The sequence below is a fragment of the Oncorhynchus tshawytscha genome, unplaced genomic scaffold, assembly GCF_018296145.1.
Source record: "Oncorhynchus tshawytscha isolate Ot180627B unplaced genomic scaffold, Otsh_v2.0 Un_contig_57_pilon_pilon, whole genome shotgun sequence".
In the NCBI taxonomy this organism is placed as follows: domain Eukaryota; kingdom Metazoa; phylum Chordata; class Actinopteri; order Salmoniformes; family Salmonidae; genus Oncorhynchus; species Oncorhynchus tshawytscha.
This window is the reverse complement of record NW_024609823.1, coordinates 560,736-585,769: the sequence shown is the minus strand read 5'-3', so window position 1 is coordinate 585,769 and position 25,034 is coordinate 560,736. Positions and strand designations below refer to the sequence as shown.

Sequence of the window (25,034 nt, the reverse complement as noted above, 5' to 3'; positions counted from 1 at the left end):
CCTATCTATTATTTGGTAAACAGCTGAGGAATGGGTCTGGAGAAATATAACCACTCATGTTATAAGTTACATTCCTCAAGAATCAATGGTTATATTTCATAGATTTTTGTCCAAAAAGGGATGTACCAATCCCAGATGTTCCCTGTTAGAGGCCACAACAGCCCCTCTCTCTGGCCAGCCCCATTAACAAGGCTAGGGGTGTATATCTGCCCCCGGTAACTGGAGCCATGGAGCCACACAGAGGGACTATATGAATACTTTTACAAATCGATCTGTCAATTATGATTTTAAGCAGCATTTACGTTTCAAAGTGGATCTTCATGTTTTGACTCCAGCCACCCGTCATAGACTGTTCTCTCTGCTACCACACCCAAGTCATAGACTGTTCTCACTGCTACCACACCCAAGTCATAGACTGTTCTCACTGCTACCACACCCAAGTCATAGACTGTTCTCTCTGCTACCACACCCAAGTCATAGACTGTTCTCTCTGCTACCACACCCAAGTCATAGACTGTTCTCACTGCTACCACACCCAAGTCATAGACTGTTCTCACTGCTACCACACCCAAGTCATAGACTGTTCTCACTGCTACCACACCCAAGTCATAGACTGTTCTCACTGCTACCACACCCAAGTCATAGACTGTTCTCACTGCTACCACACCCAAGTCATAGACTGTTCTACCACACCCAAGTCATAGACTGTTCTCTCTGCTACCACACCCAAGTCATAGACTGTTCTCTCTGCTACCACACCCAAGTCATAGACTGTTCTCTCTGCTACCACACCCAAGTCATAGACTGTTCTCTCTGCTACCACACCCAAGTCATAGACTGTTCTCACTGCTACCACACCCAAGTCATAGACTGTTCTCACCCAAGTCATAGACTGCTACCACACCCAAGTCATAGACTGTTCTCTCTGCTACCACACCCAAGTCATAGACTGTTCTCTCTGCTACCACACCCAAGTCATAGACTGTTCTCACTGCTACCACACCCAAGTCATAGACTGTTCTCACTGCTACCACACCCAAGTCATAGACTGTTCTCCCAAGTCTGCTACCACACCCAAGTCATAGACTGTTCTCACTGCTACCACACCCAAGTCATAGACTGTTCTCTCTGCTACCACACCCAAGTCATAGACTGTTCTCTCTGCTACCACACCCAAGTCATAGACTGTTCTCACTGCTACCACACCCAAGTCATAGACTGTTCTCTCTGCTACCACACCCAAGTCATAGACTGTTCTCTCTGCTACCACACCCAAGACTCATAGACTGACTGTCTCTCTGCTACCACACCCAAGTCATAGACTGTTCTCACTGCTACCACACCCAAGTCATAGACTGTTCTCTCTGCTACCACACCCAAGTCATAGACTGTTCTCACTGCTACCACACCCATAGACTCATAGACTGTTCTCTCTGCTACCACACCCAAGTCATAGACTGTTCTCACTGCTACCTACACACCAAGTCATAGACTGTTCTCACTGCTACACCCAAGTCATAGACTGTTCTCACTGCTACCACACCCAAGTCATAGACTGTTCTCACTGCTACCACACCCAAGTCATAGACTGTTCTCACTGCTACCACACCCAAGTCATAGACTGTTCTCTCTGCTACCACACCCAAGTCATAGACTGTTCTCTCTGCTACCACACCCAAGTCATAGACTGTTCTCACTGCTACCACACCCAAGTCATAGACTGTTCTCTCTGTCATAGACTGTTCTCACTGCTACCACCCAAGTCATAGACTGTTCTCATAGACTCATAGTTCTCACTGCTACCACACCCAAGTCATAGACTGTTCTCACTGCTACCACACCCAAGTCATAGACTGTTCTCACTGCTACCACACCCAAGTCATAGACTGTTCTCACTGCTACCACACCCAAGTCATAGACTGTTCTCTCTGCTACCACACCCAAGTCATAGACTGTTCTCACTGCTACCACACCCAAGTCATAGACATAGACTCTCTGCTACCACACCCAAGTCATAGACTGTTCTCTCTGCTACCACACCCAAGTCATAGACTGTTCTCTGCTACCACACCCAAGTCATAGACTGTTCACACCCACCCAAGTCATAGACTGTTCTCTACTGCTACCACACCCAAGTCATAGACTGTTCTCACTGCTACCACACCCAAGTCATAGACTGTTCTCACTGCTACCACACCCAAGTCATAGACTGTTCTCACTGCTACCACACCCAAGTCATAGACTGTTCTCACTGCTACCACACCCAAGTCATAGACTGTTCTCTCTGCTACCACACCCAAGTCATAGACTGTTCTCTCTGCTACCACACCCAAGTCATAGACTGTTCTCTCTGCTACCACACCCAAGTCATAGACTGTTCTCTCTGCTACCACACCCAAGTCATAGACTGTTCTCTCTGCTACCACACCCAAGTCATAGACTGTTCTCTGCTGTCATACTGTTCACACCCACCCAAGTCATAGACTGTTCTCTCTGCTACCACACCCAAGTCATAGACTGTTCTCTCTGCTACCACACCCAAGTCATAGACTGTTCTCTCTGCTACCACACCCAAGTCATAGACTGTTCTCTCTGCTACCACACCCAAGTCATAGACTGTTCTCTCTGCTACCACACCCAAGTCATAGACTGTTCTCTCTGCTACCACACCCAAGTCATAGACTGTTCTCTCTGTCATACCACACCCAAGTCATAGACTGTTCTCTCTGCTACCACACCCAAGTCATAGACTGTTCTCTGTTCTCACTGCTACCACACCCAAGTCATAGACTGTTCTCTCTGCTACCACACCCAAGTCATAGACTCATAGACTGTTCTCTCTGCTACCACACCCAAGTCATAGACTGTTCTCTCTGCATAGACTGTTCACACCCCCAAGTCATAGACTGTTCTCTCTGCTACCACACCCAAGTCATAGACTGTTCTCTCTGCTACCACACCCAAGTCATAGACTGTTCTCTCTGCTACCACACCCAAGTCATAGACTGTTCTCTCTGCTACCACACCCAAGTCATAGACTGTTCTCTCTGCTACCACACCCAAGTCATAGACTGTTCTCTCTGCTACCACACCCAAGTCATAGACTGTTCTCTCTGCTACCACACGGCAGGTGGTACCGGGGCGCCACGTCTAGGACCAAAAGGTTCCTTAACATCTTCTACCCCCAAGCCATAAGACTGCTGAACAGCTTATCAAATGGCTACCCAGACTATTTGCATTGACCCCCCCTCTTCCTTTTTTAAATGATGCTGTTACTCACTGTTTATTATCTATACATAGTCACTTTACCCCTACCTACATGTACATATTACCTCAATGACCTCGACTAACTTGTACCCCCACACATTGACTCAATACCAGTACTCCCTGTATATAGCCTGCTTATTGTTATTTTATTGTTGCTTGTTGTTGTTTCATTTTCTTCTTTAGTTTATTTAGTAAATATTTTCTTAAGTCTTATTTTTCTTAAAACTGTATTTTTTAAGGGCTGATTTTGGTGCATATGACAAATAAAATGTGATTTGATGTGTGACTTATCTTTCCTCTCCTCCCTTCCTGACCCACACCCCCCTTCTCCTCTCCTGACCCCACCCCCCTCTGACCCCACCCTCCCTCCCCACTCCCTCCTCCTCTCCTGACCTCCACCCCCTCCTCCTCTCCTCTCCTGACCCCACCCAACTCCCCTGACCCCACTCCCCTCCTCCTCTCCTGACCTCTCCTCCCCCTCACCTCACCCCCTCCTCTCCTGACCCCCCCAACTCCCCTGACCCCACCCCCTCTCCTCACCCCACTCCCCTGACCCCACCCCCTCCCTCCTCCTCTCCTGACCCCCTCCCCTCACCCCCCCTCCCTCTCCTCTGACCCCCTCCTGACCCCACCCCCTCTCCTCACCCCCCCTCCTCTCCTGACCCCACCCCCTCCTCACCCCCTCCCCTCCTCCCTCCTGACCCCCCCCCCCCCTCTCCCTCACCCCCTCCTCCTCTCCTGACCCCACCCCCTCCCCTCACCCTCCTCCTCCCTCTCCTGACCCCACCCCCTCTCCTCACCCCCTCCTCCTCTCCCTGACCCCACCCCCTCCTCCCCCCCTCCCCTCCTGACCCCACACCCCCCTCTCCTCACAACCCTCCCGTCCCTCGACCAGACACCATGATGAAGCATTTTCAGTCCATGGACGCGTGCCGGAGCTTCTCAGAGTTCCGTCAGGAGACCAGCATGCTCCACTCCCTACAGCACCCGTGCATCGTGCTGCTGGTGGGAATCAGTATTCACCCGCTCTGCTTCGCCCTGCAGCTGGCTCCCCTGGGCAGCCTCAACATTGTGCTGGAGGACAGACATAAAGGTATGAAGAAGTAGAAAGGTAGAGAGACAGGCTGACACGCCAGACAGGCAGACAGGGAGAGAGAGAGAGAGACAGACTGACACGCCAGACAGGCAGACAGAGAGAAAGAGAGAGACAGACTGACACCAGACAGGCAGACAGGGAGAGAGACAGGGAGAGAGACAGACTGACACACCAGACAGGCAGACAGGGAGAGAGACGGCGAGAGAGATCCAGAGCTAGTTAGAGCCCTAATGCTGAGAATCTTCTCTACACAAGTTATGAAAACATTTTAAACTTGCCCTTTAACTCCACCCCCCCCATCAGGCTCCAGGTACATGCCCCTGGGTCACATGCTCACCTTCAAGGCAGCCTATCAGATTGCAGCGGGCCTGGCCTACCTGCACAGGAAGAACATCATCTTCTGTGACCTCAAGTCAGACAACATCCTGGTGTGGTCCCTGGAGGTAGGTGATTAGTATGAAGGGCAGAATTACCAATCGACCCCTAGCCACTATGTCTGGGCCGTTCAATTCCTGGAAAGCCTAAACACTTCAGTTTGTTGTGTTTTTACCTGGTAGTTAAATGCACTCCCCTGGTGTCCCAGGTCTGAATCAGTCCCTGATGAGAAGGAGAGGATGAAAACCAGAAGTGTTTTGGCCAACCCAGTAGTAACAATAGTGTTGCATGTTTGTATAATCCTTCTTGGTCTCATCCTAGGTGTGTGACCCGGTGAATATCAAGCTGTCAGACTACGGCATCTCGCGCCAGTCCTTCCACGAGGGGGCACTGGGTGTGGAGGGCACGCCGGGCTACCAGGCCCCCGAGATACGCCCAGGCATCGTTTATGATGAGAAGGTAGATGATGGTGGCAGGTAACCTAGCGGTTAAGAGCGTTGGGCCAGTGGGACCTCCCGGGTGGTGCAGTCTAAGGTACTGCATCGCAGTGCTAGCTGTGCCACCAGAGACTCTGGGTTCGAGCCCAGGCTCTGACGCAGCCGGCCGCGACCGGGAGGTCCATGGGGCGACGCACAATTGGCCTAGCGTCGTCCGGGTTAGGGAGGGTTTGGCCGGTAGGGATATCCTTGTCTCATCGCGCACTAGCGACTCCTGTGGTGGGCAGGGCGTGTTTCCTCCAACACATTGGTGCGGCTGGCTTCCGGGTTGGATGCGCGCTGTGTAAAGAAGCAGTGCAGCTTGGTTGGGTTGTGTTTCGGAGGACGCATTGTTCTTGACCTTCGTCTCTCCCGAGCCCGTAAGGGAGTTGTAGCGATGAGACAAGACTGTAACTACTAACAATTGGATACCACGAAATTGGGAAGAAAAAGGGGGTACATTTATTTATTTATTTTTAAAATAAATTAAAACATTTTTTTTAAGAGCGTTGGGCCAGTAACCGAAAGGTCGCTGGTTCTAATACCTGAGCTGACTAGGTGAATTATCTGTCAAGGTGTTCTTGAGCAAGGCACTTAACCCTAATTGCTCCTGAAAGTCGCTCTGGATAAGAGCGTCTGCTTTATTTGTTCTATAGGTTGTTGTTTTAGTATAACATACAACTGTATACCTATTTATGTCTGTGTGGTGGTATTTTTATATAGTTTATTTTACCTTTATTTAACTAGGCAAGTCAGTTAAGAACAAATTCTTATTTTCAATGACGGCTTAGGAACAGTGGGTTAACTGCCTTGTTCAGCTCAGGGATTCGATCTTGCAACCTTTCAGTTACTAGTCCAATGCTCTAACCACTGGCTACCTGCCGTATGTGGTAACTGTGCTGATCAACATTTCCTTGTATTTAGGCTAGTGCTATTGACTGTATTAGGGTCATGTTAATGACTGTATCATTTAGTGTAATGTTAATGACTATCATTTAGGGTCATGTTAATGACTGTATCATTTAGGGTCATGTTAATGACTATCATTTAGGGTCATGTTAATGACTGTATCATTTAGTGTAATGTTAATGACTATCATTTAGGGTCATGTTAATGACTGTATCATTTAGGGTCATGTTAATGACTGTATCATTTAGGTAATGTTAATGACTATCATTTAGGGTCATGTTAATGACTGTATTAGGGTAATGTTAATGACTATCATTTAGGGTCATGTTAATGACTGTATCATTTAGTGTAATGTTAATGACTATCATTTAGGGTCATGTTAATGACTGTATCATTTAGTGTCATGTTAATGACTATCATTTAGGGTCATGTTAATGACTGTATTAGGGTCATGTTAATGACTGTATCATTTAGGGTCATGTTAATGACTATCATTTAGGGTCATGTTAATGACTGTATCATTTAGGGTCATGTTGTTAATGACTGTATCATTTAGGTCATGTTAATGACTGTATCATTTAGGGTCATGTTAATGACTGTATGTTAATGACTGGGTCATGTTATTACTGGGTAATGGACTATCATTTAGGTAATGTTAATGACTATCATTTAGGGTCATGTTAATGACTGACTATCATTTAGGGTCATGTTAATGACTGTCATTTAGGGTCATTTAGTGTAATTTAGTAAATGTTACTGACTGTATTTAGGGTAATGTTAATGATGTTCATTTAGGGTCATGTTAATGACTATCATTTAGGGTCATGTTAACTGTATCATCATTTTAGGGTCATGTTAATGACTATCATTTAGGGTCATGTTAATGACTATCATTTAGTGTAATGTTAATGACTATCATTTAGGGTAATGTTACTGACTATCATTTAGGGTCATGTTAATGACTGTATCATTTAGGTAATGTTAATGACTATCATTTAGGGTCATGTTAATGACTGTATCATTTAGGGTCATGTTAATGACTGTATCATTTAGGGTCATGTTAATGACTGTATCATTTAGGGTCATGTTAATGACTGTATCATTTAGGATAATGTTAATGACTATCATTTAGTGTAATGTTACTGACTGTATCATTTAGGGTAATGTTACTGACTGTATCATTTAGGCTAATGTTACTGACTGTATCATTTAGGCTAATGTTACTGACTATCATTTAGGGTAATGTTACTGACTATCATTTAGGGCAATGTTACTGACTATCATTTAGGGTAATGTTACTGACTATCATTTAGGGTAATGTTACTGACTCATTTAGGGTCATGTTACTGACTATCATTTAGGGTAATGTTAATGACTAACATTTAGGGTAATATTACTGACTGTATCATTTAGGGTAACGGTACTGACTGTATCAAATAATGTATATCCAATCACATTAACCGTTACTCTCTCGCAGGAATTCCACTAACGGTCCATATGTAGCCAAACGTAGCTGCTACTCATTTCCGTTTGCTCGAAAATGTATAAATGATTTGAGTAGTAAGTAGTAAAAAGTTGAGTAGTAAGACATGTATAAAAGCAACAGATACCATTAAAAAGCAGGGGCTAGAATCATCTTATATCGTGAGCTACTGAGTAGCAAGAACAGGCAAGCTCCATACTATAGTGGAGGCCTTAATTCTTCCTGCTACCACAGATGTGGCTGGGACAATACTGGGGGAAAAGGCCCAAAAACTATACAGACAATGCCTTCATCCAACAACACTGTTTCACAACGCATCAGTTACATGGCAGCAGATCTTTTGAAACAATTACTGCTTTGCATACGAGCCTGTGAATTCTGTAGAAAAGATGGATGAGTCAACAGATGTGGCGGGCCTGGCAGAGCTCCTGGTATATGTCTGTTACATTTATGGGAGGTCAATTAAGGAAGACATCGTCATCTGCAAACCACTAGAAACCAGGACAACAGGGGATGATATTTGACATCTTCTTTGTGACATCAAATGGACTCTGGTGGTCAAGATGTGTTGGTATTTGTACTGATGGTGCAAAAGCCATGACAGGGAGACATAGTGGAGTGGTAACGTGTGTGCAAGCAGTTGCTCCCGAAGCCATTTGGTTACACTGCAGCATCCACCGAGAGGCTCTTTCTGCCAAGGGAATGCCTGACAGCTTGAAAGACGTTTTGTACACTACAGTGAAAATGGTTAACTTTGTCAAAGCAAGGCCCCTGAACTCTCATGTATTTTCTGCACTATGCAATGATATGGGCAGCGACCATGTAACGGTTTTACAACATACAAAAGTGTGCTGGTTGTCAAGGGGCAAAGTATTGACACATTTTTTAAAATTGAGAGACGAGCTTAAAGTTTTCTCTACTGACCATAATTTTCACTTGTCTGACCGCTTGCATGATGACGAGTTTCTCAAACGACTGGTCTATCTGGATGATGTTTTTTCTCGCCTGAATGATCTGTATCTAGCATTACAGGGACTCTCCGCAACTATATTCAATGTGCGGGACAAAATTGATTAAGAAGTTGGAGCTCTTCTCTGTCTGCATTAACAAGGACAACATACAGGTCTTTCCATCATTGTATGATTTTTTTGTGTGCAAATGAACTCAAGCTTACGGACAAGGTCAAGTGTGATATAGCGAAACACCTGAGTGAGTTGGGTGAGCAATTACACAGGTACTTTCCTGAAACAGATGACACAAACAACTGGATTTGTTATCCCTTTCGTGCTCTGACTCCAGTCCAATAACCAAGAGCCTCATCCAAATTGCAACAAGCGGTTCTGTGAACATTTTATTTAATCAGAAGCCACTGCCAGATTTCCGGATTGGGCTGCGCTCAGAGTATTCTGCCTTTGAAAATCACGCTGTTAAGACTCTGATGCCCTTTGCAACCACGTACCTATGTGAGAGTGGATTCTCGGCCCTCACGAGCCTGAAAACGAAATACAGGCACAGACTGTGTGTGGAAAGATATTTAAGTCTGAGACTCTCCAATACAACCCAACATTGCAGAGTTATGTTCATCCTTTCAAGCACAACCTTCTCATTAACCTGTGGTGAGTTATTCACCATTTTCTATGACTGTATCGTTTAGGGTAACTGTACTGACTGTATCATTTAGGGTAACTGTACTGACTGTATCATTTAGGGTAACTGTACTGACTGTATCGTTTAGGGTAACTTTTTTATTTTATTTATTTATTTTTATTTTACCTTTATTTAACCAGGTAGGCAAGTTGAGAACAAGTTCTCATTTACAATTGCGACCTGGCCAAGATAAAGCAAAGCAGTTCGACACATACAACAACACAGAGTTACACATGGAGTAAAACAAACATACAGTCAATAATACAGTATAAACAAGTCTATATACAATGTGAGCAAATGAGGTGAGATAAGGGAGGTAAAGGCAAAAAAGGCCATGGTGGCAAAGTAAATACAATATAGCAAGTAAAACACTGGAATGGTAGTTTTGCAATGGAAGAATGTGCAAAGTAGAAATAAAAATAATGGGGTGCAAAGGAGCAAAATAAATTAATAAATTAAATTACAGTTGGGAAAGAGGTAGTTGTTTGGGCTAAATTATAGGATGGGCTATGTACAGGTGCAGTAATCTGTGAGCTGGTCTGACAGTTGGTGCTTAAAGCTAGTGAGGGAGATAAGTGTTTCCAGTTTCAGAGATTTTTGTAGTTCGTTCCAGTCATTGGAAGCAGAACTGGAAGGAGAGGCGGCCAAAGAAAGAATTGGTTTTGGGGGTGACTAGAGAGATATACCTGCTGGAGCGTGTGCTACAGGTGGGAGATGCTATGGTGACCAGAGAGTTGAGATAAGGGGGACTTTACCTAGCAGGGTCTTGTAGATGACATGGAGCCAGTGGGTTTGGCGACGAGTATGAAGCAAGGGCCAGCCAACGAGAGCGTACAGGTCGCAATGGTGGGTAGTATATGTGGCTTTGGTGACAAAACGGATTGCACTGTGATAGACTGCATCCAATTTGTTGAGTAGGGTATTGGAGGCTATTTTGTAAATGACATTGCCAAAGTCGAGGATTGGTAGGATGGTCAGTTTTACAAGGGTATGTTTGGCAGCATGAGTGAAGGATGCTTTGTTGCGAAATAGGAAGCCAATTCTAGATTTAACTTTGGATTTGAGATGTTTGATATGGGTCTGGAAGGAGAGTTTACAGTCTAACCAGACACCTAAGTATTTGTAGTTGTCCTCGTATTCTAAGTCAGAGCCGTCCAGAGTAGTGATGTTGGACAGGCGGGTAGGTGCAGGTAGCGATCTGTTAAAGAGCATGCATTTAGTTTTACTTGTATTTAAGAGCAATTGGAGGCCCCGGAAGGAGAGTTGTATGTCATTGAAGCTTGCCTGGAGGGTTGTTAACACAGTGTCCAAAGAAGGGCCGGAAGTATACAGAATGGTGTCGTCTGCGTAGAGGTGGATCAGAGACTCACCAGCAGCAAGAGCGACCTCATTGATGTATACAGAGAAGAGAGTCGGTCCAAGAATTGAACCCTGTGGCACCCCCATAGAGACTGCCAGAGGTCCGGACAGCAGACCCTCCGATTTGACACACTGAACTCTATCAGAGAAGTAGTTGGTGAACCAGGCGAGGCAATCATTTGAGAAACCAAGGCTGTCGAGTCTGCCGATGAGGATGTGGTGATTGACAGAGTCGAAAGCCTTGGCCAGATCAATGAATACGGCTGCACAGTAATGTTTCTTATCGATGGCGGTTAAGATATCGTTTAGGACCTTGAGTGTGGCTGAGGTGCACCCATGACCAGCTCTGAAACCAGATTGCATAGCAGAGAAGGTATGGTGAGATTCGAAATGGTCGGTAATCTGTTTGTTGACTTGGCTTTCGAAGACCTTAGAAAGGCATGGTAGGATAGATATAGGTCTGTAGCAGTTTGGGTCAAGAGTGTGTCCCCCCCTTTGAAGAGGGGGATGACCGCAGCTGCTTTCCAATCTTTGGGAATCTCAGACGACACGAAAGAGAGGTTGAACAGGCTAGTAATAGGGGTGGCAACAATTTCGGCAGATAATTTTAGAAAGAAAGGGTCCAGATTTTCTAGCCCGGCTGATTTGTAGGGGTCCAGATTTTGCAGCTCTTTCAGAACATCAGCTGAATGGATTTGGGAGAAGGAGAAATGGGGAATGCTTGGGCGAGTTGCTGTTGGGTGTGCAGTGCTGTTGACCGGGGTAGGAGTAGCCAGGTGGAAAGCATGGCCAGCCGTAGAAAAATGCTTATTGAAATTCTCAATTATGGTGGATTTATCAGTGGTGACAGTGTTTCCTATCTTCAGTGCAGTGGGCAGCTGGGAGGAGGTGTTCTTATTCTCCATGGACTTTACAGTGTCCCAGAACTTTTTTGAGTTAGTGTTGCAGGAAGCAAATTTCTGCTTGAAAAAGCTAGCCTTGGCTTTTCTAACTGCCTGTGTATAAATGGTTTCTAGCTTCCCTGAACAGCTGCATATCACAGGGGCTGTTCGATGCTAATGCAGAACGCCATAGGATGTTTTTGTGTTGGTTAAGGGCAGTCAGGTCTGGGGAGAACCAAGGGCTATATCTGTTCCTGGTTCTAAATTTCTTGAATGGGGCATGTTTATTTAAGATGGTTAGGAAGGCATTTAAAAAAAATATCCAGGCATCCTCCACTGACGGGATGAGATCAATATCCTTCCAGGATACCCCGGCCAGGTCGATTAGAAAGGCCTGCTCGCTGAAGTGTTTCAGGGAGCGTTTTACAGTGATGAGTGGAGGTCGTTTGACCGCTGACCCATTACGGATGCAGGCAATGAGGCAGTGATCGCTGAGATCTTGGTTGAAGACAGCAGAGGTGTATTTAGAGGGGAAGTTGGTTAGGATGATATCTATGATATCGATGATATCTAACTGTACTGACTATATCGTTTAGGGTAACTGTACTGACTGTATCGTTTAGGGTAACTGTACTGACTATCGTTTAGGGTAACTGTACTGACTATCGTTTAGGGTAACTGTACTGACTATATCGTTTAGGGTACGGTACTGACTATATCGTTTAGGGTAACTGTACTGACTATCATTTAGGGTAACTGTACTGACTATCGTTTAGGGTAACGGTACTGACTATCGTTTAGGGTAACTGTACTGACTATCATTTAGGGTAACTGTACTGACTATCGTTTAGGGTAAAGGTACTGACTGTATCGTTTAGGGTAACTGTACTGACTGTATCGTTTAGGGTAACTGTACTGACTGTATCATTTAGGGTAACTGTACTGACTGTATCGTTTAGGGTAACTGTACTGACTGTATCGTTTAGGGTAACTGTACTGACTATCGTTTAGGGTAACTGTACTGACTGTATCGTTTAGGGTAACGGTACTGACTGTATCGTTTAGGGTAACTGTACTGACTGTATCATTTAGGGTAACTGTACTGACTATCATTTAGGGTAACTGTACTGACTATCGTTTAGGGTAAAGGTACTGACTGTATCGTTTAGGGTAACTGTACTGACTGTATCGTTTAGGTAACTGTACTGACTGTATCGTTTAGGGTAACTGTACTGACTGTATCATTTAGGGTAACTGTACTGACTATCATTTAGGGTAACTGTACTGACTGTATCATTTAGGGTAACGGTACTGACTGTATCATTTAGGGTAACGGTACTGACTGTATCGTTTAGGGTAACGGTAGTGACTGTATCGTTTAGGGTAACGGTACTGACTGTATCATTTAGGGTAACAGTACTGACTGTATTGTTTAGGGTAACGGTAGTGACTGTATCGTTTAGGGTAACGGTACTGACTATCATTTAGGGTAACGGTAGTGACTGTATCGTTTAGGGTAACTGTACTGACTGTATCATTTAGGGTAACGGTACTGACTGTATCATTTAGGGTAACGGTACTGACTGTATCTTTTAGGGTACTGACTATCATTTGCTGTAACATAACTGACTTATATTGACATTATTTATTTAATTCCATGCAGTATCTATATACACTGAGTGTACAAAACATTCAGAACATCTTCCTATTATTGAGTTGAACATCCCCATCAGTTCTTTGCTCTCAGAACATCCTCAATTTGTCAGGGCATGGACTTTACAAGGTGTGGAAGCGTTCCACAGGGATGCTGGTCCATGTTGACTTCAATGCTTTCCACAGTTGTCAAGTTTTCTGGATGTCTTTTGGGTGGTTGACCATTCTTGATGAACACGGGAAACTGTTGAACGTGAAAAACCCAGTTCTTGCAGTTCTTGACACAAACCAGTGCCCCTGGCACCTACTACCATACCCTGTTCAAAGGCACTTAAATATTTTGTATTGTCCATTCACCCTCTGAATAACACACATACACAATCCATGTCTCAACTGTCTAAAGGCTTAAAAATCCTTCTTTAACATGTCTCCTCTTCATCTACACTGATTTTAAGTGGTTTTAACAATTGACGTCAGTAAGGGATCATAGCATTCACCGAGATTCACCTGGTCAGTCTATGTCATGGAAGGAGCAGGTGTTCCTAATGTTTAGTCCACTCAGTGTACACCTATATAATTAGTAGGTCCCTACGTTACACCATATACATATCCTATTTTATGAGGGTATGTGGTCCTCAGAGAAAAGGAGTTGTGTGGATTTATGGGACGATGGCTGTGTTATTATGACAGGTCACTTCCTCTTTTGGGCATGTCACTTTATTGTCTGATTAATAACATGTGTCTGATTAGTAACGTGTGTCTGATTAGGTAACGTGTGTGTGACTAGTAACGTGTGTCTGACTAGTAACGTGTGTGTGTCTGACTAGTAACGTGTGTCTGACTAGTAACGTGTGTCTGACTAGTAACGTGTGTCTGACTAGTAACGTGTGTCTGATTAGTAACGTGTGTCTGATTAGTAACGTGTGTCTGACTAGTAACGTGTGTCTGACTAGTAACGTGTGTCTGACTAGTAACGTGTGTCTGACTAGTAACGTGTGTCTGACTAGTAACGTGTGTCTGACTAGTAACGTGTGTCTGACTAGTAACGTGTGTCTGACTAGTAACGTGTGTCTGACTAGTAACGTGTGTCTGACTAGTAACGTGTGTCTGACTAGTAACGTGTGTCTGACTAGTAACTGACTAGTAACGTCTGACTAGTAACGTGTGTCTGACTAGTAACGTGTGTCTGACTAGTAACGTGTGTCTGACTAGTAACGTGTGTCTGACTAGTAACGTGTGTCTGACTAGTAACGTGTGTCTGACTAGTAACGTGTGTCTGACTAGTAACGTGTGTCTGACTAGTAACGTGTGTCTGACTGTAACGTGTGTCTGACTAGTAACGTGTGTCTGACTAGTAACGTGTGTCTGACTAGTAACGCGTGTGTCTGACTAGTAACGTGTGTCTGACTAGTAACGTGTGTCTGACTAGTAACGTGTGTCTGATTAACGTACTAGTAACGTGTGTCTGATTAGTAACGTGTGTCTGATTGACTAGTAACGTGTGTCTGACTAGTAACGTGTGTCTGACTAGTAACGTGTGTCTGATTAGTAACGTGTGTCTGATTAGTAACGTGTGTCTGATTAGTAACGTGTGTCTGATTAGTAACGTGTGTCTGATTAGTAACGTGTGTCTGATTAGTAACGTGTGTCTGATTAGTAACGTGTGTCTGATTAGTAACGTGTGTCTGATTAGTAACGTGTGTCTGATTAGTAACGTGTGTCTGATTAGTAACGTGTGTCTGATTAGTAACGTGTGTCTGATTAGTAACGTGTGTCTGATTAGTAACGTGTGTCTGATTAGTAACGTGTGTCTGATTAGGTAACGTGTGTCTGATTAGGTAACGTGTGTCTGATTAGGTAACGTGTGTCTGATTAGGTAACGTGTGTCTGATTAGGTAACGTGTGTCTGATTAGGTAACGTGTGTCTGATTAGGTAACGTGTGTCTGATAAACGTGTGTCTGATTAGGTAACGTGTGTCTGATTAGGTAACGTGTGTCTGATTAGGTAACGTGTGTCTGATTAGTAACGTGTGTCTGATTAGGTAACGTGTGTCTGATTAGTAACGTGTGTCTGATTAGGTAACGTGTGTCTGATTAGTAACGTGTGTCTGATTAGGTAACGTGTGTCTGATTAGGTAACGTGTGTCTGATTAGGTAACGTGTGTCTGATTAGTAACGTGTGTGTCTGATTAGTAACGTGTGTCTGATTAGGTAACGTGTGTCTGATTAGGTAACGTGTGTCTGATTAGGTAACGTGTGTCTGATTAGGTAACGTGTGTCTGATTAGGTAACGTGTGTCTGATTAGGTAACGTGTGTCTGATTAGGTAACGTGTGTCTGATTAGGTAACGTGTGTGCTGCTGTAAGTGAAATGTAAGGAGATATGTGCGTGTGTTTTACTGTGCAGGATGTCTGGGTACTATATTTTTAAACTATGTGTCCATACAGCATGTAGAGTGTATCATTTACCACGTCTATGACTAAGGCATCCATTCCCTCATGCCTGTATGACTGTACTGGACCTACAGTAATGTCCCATAGCCTACTCGTCTGAGGTGAAGTGTTCCCGTAAATGCCAGGTTTCTTGTGGAATATATTCTATAGTGTACTGGAATTTACTCAACTTGCCCTCTGTGTTGGTTAGGTGGGCAATTAGCTCCTGCTTTTTCTGCTCATTAGCCAATCATCTCTCGTCCTGATATTAATTATCCAATTAACTCTCCCTCTGTGGTTGCTTATCAGGCAATCGACTCCCACTCTGATATGTATTAGTCAACCATGAATTAGCCAACTACGGTGTGAAGCCAACTAACCAACTCTGTCTCTGTGTACTTTAATCCTATGGGCTTTTATGTCCTCATTTTAATGAGCCTTTCCAACATGGCTGTCTACCATCTCTGGGCTCCACTCTCTCTAGGGGGTCTGGGCTGGCTTAGCAGGGCTTTTAAGTGGTTTGACGCACACACACACACACTGGTTTGACTGTTTTTCTAGGGAGTTAAATCTCCTTTAACCCTCCAACTCATTTGAGCATCCTTTCAAAGGGAAGTGAGAGGTGTCTTTTTAAACCATCACGTCAATACTCTGTTCTGCTGTTAAACCCTCATGTCTATACTCTGACCCTGTTCTGCTGTTCTCAGCCAATCATGTCCCTCCTGCCATACTTTAATCCTTTTTGGATTCCTCTTTGATTTAACTTCAAATGAGGTTTCAGGATGTAGTTATTGTAATGCTGCAAGACGAGATGGAGAGATTGACCATAATGGAAAGACTGAGAGATGGAGAAAGAGAGTGTGATTAAAATGGAAAGACCGAGATGGAGAAAGAGAGAGAGAGAGAGATGGAGAAAGAGAGAGATGGAGAGAGAGAGAGAGATGGAGAAAGAGAGAGAGAGAGAGATGGAGAAAGAGAGAGAGAGAGAGAGAGAGAGAGAGAGAGATGGCGAGAGTAAAATGGGAAGACCGAGAGATGGAATACCAGACATTCTGTGTCCTTATCTAATCTATAAACAGGGTATACATAAATAGTGTGTAATATAATAGTATAATATTCAACAACCCATATTTTCTTTGGCGACATTGGATTTCCCCTTTCATACCAATGATAGAGATTGATGACAGACGAGGCCTTATAAAAATGTACCATAGAGAATATACCACGGCCTTACCTGTAGCCTCTCTGACCCCGAGGACCACGGCCTTACCTGTAGCCTCTCTGACCCCGAGGACCACGGCCTTACCTGTAGCCTCTCTGACCCCGAGGACCACGGCCTTACCTGAAGCCTCTCTGACCCCGAGGACCACGGCCTTACCTGTAGCCTCTCTGATCCCGAGGACCACGGCCTTACCTGTAGCCTCTCTGACCCCGAGGACCACGGCCTTACCTGTAGCCTCTCTGACCCCGAGGACCACGGACGTTGAGGATTCTCAGAATAGTTGCCAAGTGATGTCATCGTGGCGAGGAGCCAGGACTGCTCCCGTAATGCTGACAGGGTGTGGAAACTCACCACTCGGTGCATTTTGGCCCCATCTGTCTGCGCTGTGTTAAATAAACCCTGGGAAGAAAGCCACAGTGGGCTGTTCATCTCAAGCTCATGGCCATTCATAGAAAGGAATTCAACTTGGACTGTTTCTTGGACTGAAAATATGCTGTTTTGTGTTCCATCACCAAGCTGAATGGCCTTCATAGATAATATTAGTCTGACTATTACAATGGGATGACTGGTGTGTGTGTATGTGTGCGTGTGTGCGTGCATTTCAATTCAATTGAAGAAGCTTTATTGGCATGGAAACATACATTGCCAAAGCAATTACATCAATATAGATATATATACACTGACTGTACAAACCATTCAGAACACCTTCCTAATATTGAGTTGCACCCCCTTTTGTGCTCAGACAGCCTCAATTGGTCGGAGCATGGACTACAAGGTGTGGAAAGCATTCCACAGAGATGCTGGCCCATGTTGACTCCAATGCTTCCCACAGTTGTGTCACGTTGGATGGATGTCTTTTGGATAATGGGCCATTTTTTTATTTGACCTTTATTTAACCAGGTGGCTAGTTGAGAACAAGTTCTCATTTACAACTGCGACCTGGACAAGATAAAGCAAAGCAGTGTGACACAAACAACACAAGAGTTACACATGAAATAAACAAACATACAGTCAATAACACAATAGAAAAGTCTATATACAGTGTGTGCAAATGAGGTGAGGTAAGGCAATACATTGATTCTTGATACACCAAGGAAACTGTTGAGTGTGAAAAACCCAGCAGTGTTGCAGTTCTTGACACAAACTGGTGTCCCTGGCACCTACTACCAGACCCTGTCCAAAGGCACTTACATGTTTTGTCTTGGTCATTCACCCTCTGAATGGCACACAGACACAAAGAGCAAATATTATTATTGTTATGTACACTGTGGATAACATATTAAATCAATCTTGTGCTTCTGTCTCTCTGCTGTCTCTGTCAAGTAATCTAACTAACAATTCCTGTCTGTCTTATACTGTCTAAAGAATATGTACTAAGGATATATCTGAGTGATGGTACAGAGCACATCAGGTGGATATGTTCTCGTATGGGATGGTTGTGTATGAGTTGCTGTCAGGTTGTAGGCCTGCGTTGGGCCAGCACCAGCTCCAGATAGCTAAGAAGCTGTCTAAAGGGATCCGTCCCACCCTGGGAAACCCAGAGGAAGTCCAGTTCCACTGTCTGCATGGCCTGATGATCGAGTGCTGGGACACTAAGCCTGAGAAGGTGAGGGTCTGTGGGCCTGGACACTAAGCCTGAGAAGGTGAGGGGCTGTGGGCTGGGACACTAAGCCTGAGGGCGGTGAGGGTCTGTGGGCCTGGACACTAAGCCTGAGAAGGTGAGGGTCTGTGGGCTGGGACACTAAGCCTGAAAAGGTGAGGGTCTGTGGGCCTGAGGTTGGACACTGCTGCGCCTTCCTCAGAAGGTGTCTGTGGGCTGGACACTTTGCCTGAGAAGGTGAGGGGCTGTGGGCCCTGGGACACTACTGTTCCTGTGGATGGGAGGGGTTCTGTGGGCCTGACACAATCATCCTGAGAAGTGAGGGGTGTGGGCCTGGGACACTAAGCCTGAGAAGGTGAGGGGCTGTGGGCTGGTAATCACTAACTGCCTGCAGAATTGGTGAGGGGCTGTGGGCAGTCGTGGGTGACACTAAGCCTGAGAAGGTGAGGGGCTGTGGGCAGCGGGACACTAAGCCTGAGAAGGTGAGGGGCACAGGGGGCGGACACTAAGCCTGAGAAGGTGAGGGCCGCTGTGGGAACAGCATTCTCACATAGGTATTCCTCTGTCCAGATGGGTTAGGGCAGTGTGCAGTGGGTTGACACTAAGCCTGAGAAGGGTGAGGGGTCAGGTAGGGTGGAGGTGGGTCCTTGACACTAAGCCATGATGACGGATGTGAGGTGAGGGGCTGTGGGCTGGGACACTAAGCCTGGGAAGGTGAGGGGCTGTGGGCTGGGACACTAAGCCTGAGAAGGTGAGGGGCTGTGGCTGGGACACTAAGCCTGAGAAGGTGAGGGGATATGTTCTGTGGGATGGGACACTAAGCCTGAGGTTGTAGGCCTGCGTTGGGCCAGGGACACAGCTCCAGATAGCTAAGAAGCTGGGCTAAAGGGATCCGTCCCACCCTGGGAAACCTGAGAAGGTGACTGGGCTGTGATCGGCTGGGACACTAAGCCTGAGAAGGTGAGGGGCTGTGGGCCTGGGACACTAAGCCTGAGAAGGTGAGGGGCTGTGGGCTGGGACACTAAGCCTGAAAGGTGAGGGTCTGTGGGCTGGGACACTAAGCCTGAGAAGGTGAGGGTCTGTGGGCCTGGGACACTAAGCCTGAGAAGGTGAGGGGCTGTGGGCTGGGACACTAAGCCTGAGAAGGTGAGGGGCTGTGGGCTGGGACACTAAGCCTGAGAAGGTGAGGGGCTGTGGGCTGGGACACTAAGCCTGAGAAGGTGAGGGGCTGTGGGCTGGGACACTAAGCCTGAGAAGGTGAGGGTCTGTGGGCTGGGACACTAAGCCTGAGAAGGTGAGGGGCTGTGGGCTGGGACACTAAGCCTGAGAAGGTGAGGGGCTGTGGGCTGGGACACTAAGCCTGAGAAGGTGAGGGGCTGTGGGCTGGGACACTAAGCCTGAGAAGGTGAGGGGCTGTGGGCTGGGACACTAAGCCTGAGAAGGTGAGGGGCTGTGGGCTGGGACACTAAGCCTGAGAAGGTGAGGGGCTGTGGGCTGGGACACTAAGCCTGAGAAGGTGAGGGGCTGTGGGCTGTGACGCCAATATACACACTAGTGAGTCAAGCTGTGCTGGCTTGAATATGTTATTTTTAAAGAGGAAAGTGTGATGACTCATCCGCACCACTATAATGATATCATGCTATCTTTCATACATCTAGATGTGTATTAACAACTGATATTATAATGCTGTGTGGCTTACAGCAAGGATCATCAACTAGATTCAACCATGAGCAGATTTTTTTTCTTAAATGGATAGTCAGGGGGCCGTAAACATAATTACAAATAATTTGTAGACTTCAAATTTATCACAAGAAGCCCAAACAGATATAATATTTGACTAAAACGTAATAATATCAAACCTTACTTACATTTGTGTATGATCACTTATACACTACATGACCAAAAGTATGTGGACACCTGCTCGTCGAACATCTCATTCCAGAATCATGGGCATTAATATGGAGTTGGTCCCCCCTTTGCTGCTATAACAGCCTCAACTCTTCTGGGAAGGCTTTCCACTAGATGTTGGAACATTGCTGTGGGGATTTGCTTGCATTCAGCTATAAGAGCATTAGTGAGGTCAGGCACTGATGTTGGGTGATTAGGCCTGGCTTGAAGTCGGCGTTCCAATTCATCCAAAGGTGTTCGATGGGGTTGTGGTCAGGGCTCTGTGCAGGCCAGTCAAGTTCTTCACACCGATCTCGAAAACCACTTTGCAAAGGGGCATTGTCATGCTGTTGCCACAAAGTTGGAAACACAGAATCATCTAGAATGTCATTGTATGCTGTAGCGTTAAGATTTCCTTTCGCTGGAACTAAGGGGCCCGAACCATGAAAAACAGCCCCAGACATTATTTATCCTCCACCGAACTTTACAGTTGGCACTATGCATTCGGGCAGGTAGCGTTCTCCTGGCATCCGCCAAACCCATATTCGTCCGTCAGATTGTCAGATGATGACTCGTGATTCATCACTCCGAAGAATGCGTTTCCACTGCTCCAGAGTCCTGTTCTGTGAGGTTGTGTGGCCTACCACTTCACAGCTGAGCCGTTGTTGCTCCTAGACGTTTCCATTTCACAATAACAGCACTTACAGTTGCCCGGGGCTGCTCTAGCAAGGCAGAAATGGACTTGTTGGAAAGGTGGTATCCTTTGACGGTGCCACATTGAAAGTCACTGAGCTCTTCAGTAAGGCCATTCTACTGCCAATGTTTCTCTATGGAGATTGCATGGCTGTGTACTGGATTTTGTACATCTGTCAGTAATGGGTGTGGCTGAAATAGATTACATTTTTATATACAGTATCATATATCTTTGGGGCGGCAGGGTAGCCTAGTGGTTAGAGCGTTGGACTAGTAACCAAAAGGTGGCAAGTTCAAATCCCAGAGCTGACAAGGTACAAATCTGTCGTTCTGCCCCTGAACAAGGCAGTTTACCCACTGTTCCTAGGCCGTCATTGAAAATAAGAATTTGTTCTTAACTGATTGTCTAGTTAAATAAAGGTCAAATAAATCTCTCTCTATTATGCATGGGAATACTGATTTACATTTTCAAAATTGATTTGGTTCAAACACTGATTTGGTGTTTCTACAGTCTTTTATGTCCAACATTCTTTTTGCTAAGATAAAATCACCAATCCACTGGCCACCAATTAGGGAACCCTGGCTTACAGTATGACATAGTGACTGTGTGTCTCTCTCTTGATCCAGAGGCCCCTGGCCATGCAGTGTGTGAGGCAGATGCAGGAGCCCAGTTTCCCATGTCTGAAGTACCTGCTGGCCTGTGACACACACTCCCAGCTCTTCCTGTCCCACTTGCAGGGACACAGTGCTGTGTTCTGGGACGGGGACAAGGACGACAGGTTGGTTTCTCTTTGTGTTGATTTCAGAGGTTTTCCTGGCCCAAAAAGTCTGTGTAGACTTCCTGAGGATCTGAGGGTGTATTTCAGCTGCTTATGCTTGGACTGTCTCATAAAGAGCAGTGGAGGCAGAACACACACACACACACACACACACACACATACATACTGTGCACATACCTCTCTGAGAGTAACACACACACATACATACTGTGCACATACCTCTCTGAGAGTAAAACACACACACACTCCTGTCCTGTAATAAAGCTCCCAGGTGGAAAGTAATTGCTTTAGTGTTGCTCTCCCCTGTGTGTGACTGTGTGTGCTTTGGGACTGGGAGATAATCTCACCACGATAAAGGCAGCTTTCATCGCTCCATACAGGTGGTGCTAATGACTGCTATTGCCTGCAGCTTTCCTGCTGTTAACCCCATAGAGATCCTTTGTAATTCTAATACCCCCTCATAGAGGTATTGCGCCAGGGCTTCCAGCATGGGAACCGACCATGAGAATGACATGATAATTGTCAGCAGGTACTATTCCGCCAGGGGAAGAAGGAGAAAGATTGAATACTGTCCTAACTCCGTGTCAGGGTAACACGGTTAAATGGTGTGTATTGTCTCGGTATGACTTGTTGGACTACTGTGTGTGTGTGTGTGTGTGTGTGTGTGTGTGTGTGTGTGTGTGTGTGTGTGTGTGTGTGTGTGTGTGTGTGTGTGTGTGTGTGTGTCGGTATGACTTGTTGGACTACTGTGTGTGTGTGTGTGTGTGTGTGTGTGTGTGTGTGTGTGTGTGTGTGTGTCTCGGTATGACTTGTTGGACTACTGTGTGTGTGTGTGTGTTCTAGAAACTCTGCGATAGTGAATGTGTGTTGTCCTACAGGAACTACAGTGTGGTAGTTAATGTGTGTTGTCCTATAGGAACTACAGTGTGGTAGTGAATGTGTGTTGTCCTATAGGAACTACAGTGTGCTAGTGAATGTGTGTTGTCCTAAAGGAACTACAGTGTGCTAGTGAATGTGTGTTGTCCTATAGGAACTACAGTGTGGTAGTGAATGTGTGTTGTCCTAATGTGTGTGAATGTGTCCTATAGGAACTACAGTGTGGTAGTGTGTGTTGTCCTATAGGAACTACAGTGTGTAGTGAATGTGTGTTGTCCTATAGGAACTACAGTGTGAACTACAGTGTGTGAATGTGTGTTGTCCCTATAGGAACTACAGTGTGGTAGTGAATGTGTGTTGTCCTATAGGAACTACAGTGTGCTAGTGAATGTGTGTTGTCCTATAGGAACTACAGTGTGGTAGTGAATGTGTGTTGTCCTATAGGAACTACAGTGTGTTAGTGAATGTGTGTTGTCCTATAGGAACTACAGTGTGGTAGTGAATGTGTGTTGTCCTATAGGAACTACAGTGTGGTAGTGAATGTGTGTTGTCCTATAGGAACTACAGTGTGAATGTGTGTTGTCCTAAAGGAACTAGTGAATGTGTGTTGTCCTATAGGAACTACAGTGTGGTAGTGAATGTGTGTTGTCCTATAGGAACTACAGTGTGCTAGTGAATGTGTGTTGTCCTATAGGAACTACAGTGTGGTAGTGAATGTGTGTTGTCCTATAGGAACTACAGTGTGCTAGTGAATGTGTGTTGTCCTATAGGAACTACAGTGTGCTAGTGAATGTGTGTTGTCTTATAGGAACTACAGTGTGGTGAACGTAGAGACGGGTCATGTAGAGGTGAAGAGGATGCCGTGTCCAGGAACCAGGCTGAGCTGTCAGATGAAGATGGATAACACCTTATGGACCGCCACAGAGGTTGGCCAAACAATCACTAACACTGGGGTTGGAGTTGGCCAAACAATCACTAACACTGGGTTTCCTATGGACATTAGAATAGAATACTTATATTTATTCATACATGTTCTTTGCATCTGACAGTTGACTTAAATGTGAGTTTACATAAACTCTGGGGGTGGGGTTGGCCAAACTATCCTTAAAACTGGATTTACCTTGCAAGTTTACAGTTTACATAGCCCTCTGTCACAATGGAACTCAGCATGACATAAAACCTCAGACGTAAAGCCATTAGCCTTCTTAGGTGGATTTCATAATGAAACCAATGTACATGTTGACACCATGTCAGTACAATTGCTCTCACCATACCATAAGTATGTTCATCTCTAGTCTAACCTGTGGCTTTGGCTTTGTAGTGTGTAGGCTCAGGCTGAGTTGTGTTGCTGTCATGTTACCTGGTGAGGCAGTGTAAAGTCTAGTGATAACATGTATGGGGAGTGTCACTGGGAACCACTAAGAATACACGGGTACTTATGGAATTAGGGTACATGTTAAAGAATAAATGGGGGTTTATAACCAAAATCATCATTTGTCAAAATTTTGAAAGTATTGCTCTGCCCATGAAATGGAAGCTTATAACATTATCCACCTTGAGTAGATTATGTATATCTGTATACATTTAGTTTCTGTAAGTGTGTGATCGTGCATGTACTGTACCAATCAAAAGTTTTGACTATTTTATACATTGTAGAATAATAGTGAAGACGTCAAAACTATGAAATAACACATGGAATCATGTAGTAAACAACAAAGTGTCAAACAAATCAAAATATGTTTTAGATTTTAGATTCTTCAAAGTAGCCACCCTTTACCTTGGTGACAGTTTTGCACACTCTTGGCATTCTCTCAACCAAAGCTGTCATCAAGGCAAAGGGTGGCTACTTTGAAGAATCTCAAATATAACATGTATTTTGACAAATACATTTAAACTCAGTTTTTCACAATTCCTGACATTTAATCCAAGTATAAATTCCCTGTTTTAGGTCAGTTAGGATCACCACTTTATTTTAAAAATGTGAAATGTCAGAATAATAGTAGAGAGAATGATTTATTTAAGCTTTTATTTCTTTCATCACATTCCCAGTGGGTCAGACATTTACATACACTCAATTAGTATTTGGTAGCATTGCCTTTAAATTGTTTAACTTGGGTCAAACGTTTTGGGTGAATTTTGGTCCATTCCTCCTGACAGAGCTGTTGTAACTGAGTCAGGTTAGTAGGCCTCCTTGCTCGCACACGCTTTTTCAGTTCTGCCCATATATTTACTATAGGATGGAGGTCAGGGCTTTGTGATGGCCACTCCAATACCTTGACTTTGTTGTCTTTAAGTCATTTTGCCACAACTTGGGAAATATGCTTGGGGTCATTGTCCATTTGGAAGACCCATTTGTGACCAAGCTTTAACTTCCTGACTGATGTCTTGAGATGTTGCGT

At 45.0% G+C, this 25,034-nt stretch overlaps 1 protein-coding gene across 1 annotated transcript in view; it reads left to right on the top strand.

Moving 5' to 3' along the window:
- The window catches only part of lrrk1 (leucine-rich repeat kinase 1), a 141,847-nt gene that overhangs the window by 100,244 nt on the left and 16,569 nt on the right, over positions 1-25,034 (top strand). The window contains exons 27-32 of the mRNA XM_042319031.1: positions 4,163-4,360; positions 4,667-4,806; positions 5,060-5,197; positions 18,212-18,406; positions 21,608-21,759; positions 23,444-23,561. Of these exons, the coding sequence (XP_042174965.1) occupies positions 4,163-4,360; positions 4,667-4,806; positions 5,060-5,197; positions 18,212-18,406; positions 21,608-21,759; positions 23,444-23,561 (941 nt within the window). The remainder of the gene's footprint in view (positions 1-4,162; positions 4,361-4,666; positions 4,807-5,059; positions 5,198-18,211; positions 18,407-21,607; positions 21,760-23,443; positions 23,562-25,034) is intronic.